The 5,363-nt window shown below is 45.0% G+C and overlaps 1 protein-coding gene across 1 annotated transcript; it reads left to right on the top strand.

The window, feature by feature from the left end:
• Positions 1-504: 504 nt before the first annotated feature.
• On the top strand, positions 505-4,064 carry foxe1 (forkhead box E1). Its single transcript, XM_043674205.1, has one exon. It carries the CDS (start codon positions 560-562, stop codon positions 1,664-1,666), a length of 1,107 nt encoding a protein of 368 aa, XP_043530140.1. The 5' UTR covers positions 505-559; the 3' UTR covers positions 1,667-4,064.
• The last annotated feature ends 1,299 nt before the right edge of the window (positions 4,065-5,363 follow it).

Genomic DNA, 5,363 nt, shown 5'->3' with positions numbered 1-5,363 from the left:
AGGGGAATTCCGCGCCCGATTCTAAGTACAGTGCTTGGATGAAGGAACAGGGCAACTTCGACCACGTTATGAACCCAAACCAGTCATGAGGGGGTAGTGGGGGCTGGCACAATTACACCATTTAAAAGGCATCTGGTTGGGTATATGAATAAGAAGGGTTTTGGGGATATGGGCCATGTGATGGCAAATGGGACTCGATTTATTTATTTAAGATATCTGGTCGGCATGGACGAGTTGGACCGAAGGGTCTGTTTCCGAGCTGTACATCTCTATGAGCACACGCCAGGTTTTGTTTTAACAACATGCTGAGGGGCATTTGGAGATTTTCGTTCTTGAAGATTCGAAACAACCCAGTGCTGTTCAACTCCGCATCGCCTTGCCTGACTCGGCTTGTGAGAATGGGTGTGTTTATTTAAATGACGGGAGGTGGGTGTGACTGCTGTTTGAGATGAGGAGCAGATTGCAGGAGGGGGAGCGGTTCAGCAGCACCTGCATGCGAGCGAGGGAAGGTGTCTGTGTCTGTGTGTGCGCCGCTGGTGATGGCCTTGCTGCTGTAGCAATGACAGCCGAAAAGCAGCAGCCAGTCCCGGGAGCCTCCAGCCTGGCGTCCGTCAACCAGCCGGGGGTGAAAGTCGAGAAGGAGTCGCCGGCTCTCCCGGAGAGCTCAGCGGGCTGCCCGCCTGGGGAGCTGGCCCGGGGGAGGAGACGCAAGCGGCCGATCCAGCGTGGCAAACCCCCTTACAGCTACATCGCGCTGATCGCCATGGCTATCGCCAGCTCCCTGGACAGAAAGCTGACCCTGGGGGGGATCTACCGGTTCATCACCGAGCGCTTCCCCTTCTACCGGGAGAACCCCAAGAAATGGCAGAACTCCATCCGCCACAACCTCACGCTCAATGACTGCTTCGTGAAAATTCCGCGGGAACCCGGGCGCCCGGGCAAAGGCAACTACTGGGCACTGGACCCGGCCGCCGACGACATGTTCGAGAATGGTAGCTTCTTGAGGAGGCGGAAGAGGTTCAAGAGGTCGGATATTACAACCTACCCGACTTACATGCATGAAGCCAGCGTTTTGGCCCCACTGCAAGTAAGCAGGACTCACACAAGACCCATCTATGCCAATATGACTATCAGTCCTAGCTATCCTCAGCAGCTTCCTGCTAACCCCCCTCTGCACTATTCAGCATCACCCTCGGCGTTCACCAACAGCTCCTGTAGGATGTTCAGCTTCAGCAATCACGGCCCACTGGCTCCAGCCTCAGAGCTGACTCAGCAGCCTCCTATCACCTACACTGCAGATCTGACTGCTACTGCCTACCCTAACTTTGGAAACCCCGCTTATCAGACTCAAGCCTGCAACGGGACCCTGTGTTCTCTACCCTCTAACGCCGTGCCGTACACGTATTCAGCGCCCAGTCCGCGTCCCCTCATGAGCCAGTCGACTTACTGCTTAGCCAGCGGCCAGATGTACGGCGCCTCCAGCCGCCTGTCCTGCCCTCCCGCCTCCCTGAGTCATGAGCCAGTGGAGCCCTTTGGAAGATTGTCTCCTGGCCCGTTCTCACCTCAGCGGCAGTACAGCAATAACGAACAGGCCAACTGTGCGAGTACACACAGCAGACACACAGCTTACTGTGGAAATATGGAAGGGATGATCTATCCCACTTAGAACCGAAAGAACAAATCCTTCCTCGGGAGCCCCCGGACATAAACAGTTAAACATTGACAGCACATTTGACACCTTATGACAATCCTTGTGACAAATGTCTTGCATTGTACATCGATCTCAGTGTGACTGAGCAGCTTAAAAGTTGTAATGTTAAAACCGTGTACAGTTCTTAGGACACCCCCCCCCAAAAAAAAAGAAACTGTTTAGCAGTATTGCTTCTCCGTTGAAACTCGGAGGATGATGGTGTGTTTTCTGTTTGTTTTCTGATCATCAATTGGGATGAATTTCCATGATTCTTCGGATCATTTTGAGAATTGAGTAGCGATAGAGTGCTCCTGAACACTTGTTGCTTTCACTGAGACCGACCCCAAGTGCACTGGCTTCTAAAACCGTCAAAGCTTCCTACACTTAATATTTTCATTCAACTGCATTTCAGATCTTCCACATTCTCCAACCGTACCATACTGTCGATCACTTACACAGTTTTTCTCCTATTTCAGTGTTTGTGATTAGGGAGGTTTCGTTGTGTTTTGAACCGTTTGTGTAAGGAACGTTTTCTTTCCCAATGTAAGGGATATGTACATTTTCATATCACTGTATTCAGAAAAGGTCTGATCATCCGTCTTGGAGCGATGCTTCCCATGGATTCGATGATCAAAAGATTCGATCGATCGTTGTTTGAATATCACACATCTCTGAATTCGCTCTAACAAATATAACTAACCGCTGAGAACTGTATACGCCCAAAGATCTGTCGGTGGGAATGGTTTCTGGGACAGTTTGTGGACTGCTAAGAATTTTATAAGATGTTGATTTCAAGTCTATCACTTCAGTTTAACCTTAAATAGTAAATCTCCAGAAGTCTGAGTAACATTTGACTGGCTTGAGTAAAGAAAAACTCCCCAATATTTACATTCATGGCGCTGGTTTGGCAGAGTTGGATATAAATTCAATGTTGTAACAAGCCATTGATAATACACAATTAATAAGAATGTGATTATTCATGATTATGGATTAAAATATTAACTGATATATAAAGTAATGAAACACGGGAAATCATCAAGTTCCGTGTGACAAACCCCTATCATGGCAGGCTTTGAACTATGAGCTGAGAGTGGGCCTTGGGACAAACTGGGGCTCCGTCTCAATCAGCCTCTTCACCCCGGGTTCACCCTTATGCACTTGCGGAGAGATACAAACAAAGATGCGCATTACCGAGGAGGGTCCCCTCTAGATTAAGACGCGGACCGATCACCTTCAACTAAACAAATAAGGCTATTGCTTGGCACCAGGGATTTTCGTTCACTGAATAAATAAGAAAATATTGATGCATAAACCAGTGCATTGTGTTTAAGACACAATACATTATCCGTCTTTTTTTCTTAGACAGGCTTGCACAGACAGGAATTTGGACTGGAAAGAAAGATTCTCAATCATGTTTGACAAGTGAAGTTGGCATGTTTAACTGTCGAAAACATGGCAGCAGTATAGCAACGACTACCACTCAGCCAATGTCGAATGACATACAGCACCCAGTTCTGTATTGTTGTACATGGGAACATGGAGCATGGAGTAGATCAAAAGGTAGAGACGCATCCAAAATCTGAGGTTAGGTTCACTTTTAAACTTCCTATTTCAATCGTCCTTCACTAATTGTCCTTAGGAAGATGGTTGGTTGAGAGTTGTTACTACTTCAGACAGAGGCCTTTCAGCCGTTTGAATCTGTGCCAGTTCAGTGTGGAGAAACCCAGTCTGTCCCCAATCCTCTGTTATCTTTGTAGCTCGGCAACCTTATTTTCCTCAAGTGCCCATCTAATTTGATTTTAAAATTGTTCATTGATTCTATTTCCATTCGGCAGAGTCCCAGGTTACCACTACAAAGTTCTTCATGTCCCTGCATCTCTTATCCCAATCTTTAAAATCCGGTGTCCTTGTTCCATCGGCTAACGGGAACAGTCTATTTTCACTGCCTACTTTATGTGAACCTGTCACAATCTCTATAGCTCTACATCAACCAAAAATCTCCTTTGGTCCAATGAGAACAAACCCAGTTTCTCCAATCTTATCTTGTAGCTGAAATCCCGCGTTTCAGAAATCAATTTAGTAAAGCCCTTGATAAGCCCTCACAAGCACTCTTCTTAGATGCTTCCAGGTGTGTGGTCAGTGACTACAACTGGACACAATATTCTAGCTGTGGTCTAAGCAGAGTTTTATAAAAGTTCGACGTTTGTACTTAATGTTTCAATTAATGAATCCAAGCATCCCATACATTTTCATAACCACTCTCACAGTATGTTTTACTACCTTAAAAATCTATTTATATAGGCCCGATATCGCAGCTCTTGAATGATTTCCCCTTTACCTGCTTCTCTTCCATTGAAAGACAGTCATGTTTAGTCCCACATCTCAGCTTTTCTTTGGGGGGGGGGGGGGGGGTGGGGGGCGGTGGTGAGGGTGTTTCCAGAGTCCTGTAGGAAGGGGATTTCAGTATTTGGTCCAGCGACAATGAAGATTGTGCTATATTTCTAATTCAGTATCTAGTGTAATTTAGAGAGGAAATTGCAGATTATGGGTGTATATGGGTGTTGCTAAGAGTGAATGTTTAAGATAGTGGACAGGAGCAGGATATTTTGTACTAAGTTTCTCGAATGTTGTGAGGCTGCACTCGTTCAGATAAGTGTAGCACATTTCGTCACAAGTCTGACTTGTACTTTGTAGATGATGGACAAGTTTTGAGGAGTCAGGAGGAAAGTTTGAGAGACAATATTTCCAGCCTCTGACCTGCTTTTGAACATTATTTATTTGGCTGATCCAGTTCCGTTTCTGATCAGTAGCGATCTCATGGTGTTGCTTTTGAGGAATGATGTCATTGAATGTAAAGGGGTGATGATTAGATTCTCTCTAGTTGGAAATGGTCATTGCTTGGCACTTGTGTACCATAAATGTTACTTTCAGCTTATTAGTCCAAATTTGAATGTAGTCCAGGTCTTGTATTTCACGAATATAGATATATTGATTGTAAGAATTGGAGCAGGGCATTTGGCTCTTTCAGCCTGCAACACCCATTCAATAAGATCATGACTGATCTGGTTGTAGTTTCAATTCCACTTTCCTCTCTGGCCCCCATTAGTTATTTCCCGTGTCTAACAAGGACAGCTTCAATATCTGAGTGGTCAAGAATTGAATATTCGGCAATCATGATCAAACATTTACACTTCTGACCTTATAATGGATAGGAGATGGTTGTTGAAGTAGCTGAAGATCGTTGAGTCTAGGAAACTGCCCTTAGAAATTCATGCAGATATCTTCTGGTGAGATGATTTGACTCCCAACAAACAGACATCTTCTTTTGTGTTCAGTATGCAACAGGGGAGAGGTCCAACGACCCTGATTCCATTGTGATAAATCTGTAAAACTATATTGAAATGTGCCAATATTTCACCTCTGCAGTATTCATCATTTTCCATTAATGACAGGGAGATTATTGTAAAAGTTGAACAGACCAATGTATTGTCCCGCAGCGTGTTTGCTGCTTCCTATACATTAATCTGTCCAAAATAAGTTATATGTCACATTTTATCGTTAGTAGTTTTGGTATTAACGTTGGCTTTATTGATTGAAACACGACCAACTTGTTTTTCTTTAATTCTTCTGTGGAATGTGATATCACTGGCTTGGCCAGCATTTGTTGTCCTTG

The sequence above is a fragment of the Chiloscyllium plagiosum genome, chromosome 2 (assembly GCF_004010195.1).
Source record: "Chiloscyllium plagiosum isolate BGI_BamShark_2017 chromosome 2, ASM401019v2, whole genome shotgun sequence".
NCBI lineage: Eukaryota > Metazoa > Chordata > Chondrichthyes > Orectolobiformes > Hemiscylliidae > Chiloscyllium > Chiloscyllium plagiosum.
This window is presented reverse-complemented; position numbering and strand designations above follow the sequence as displayed.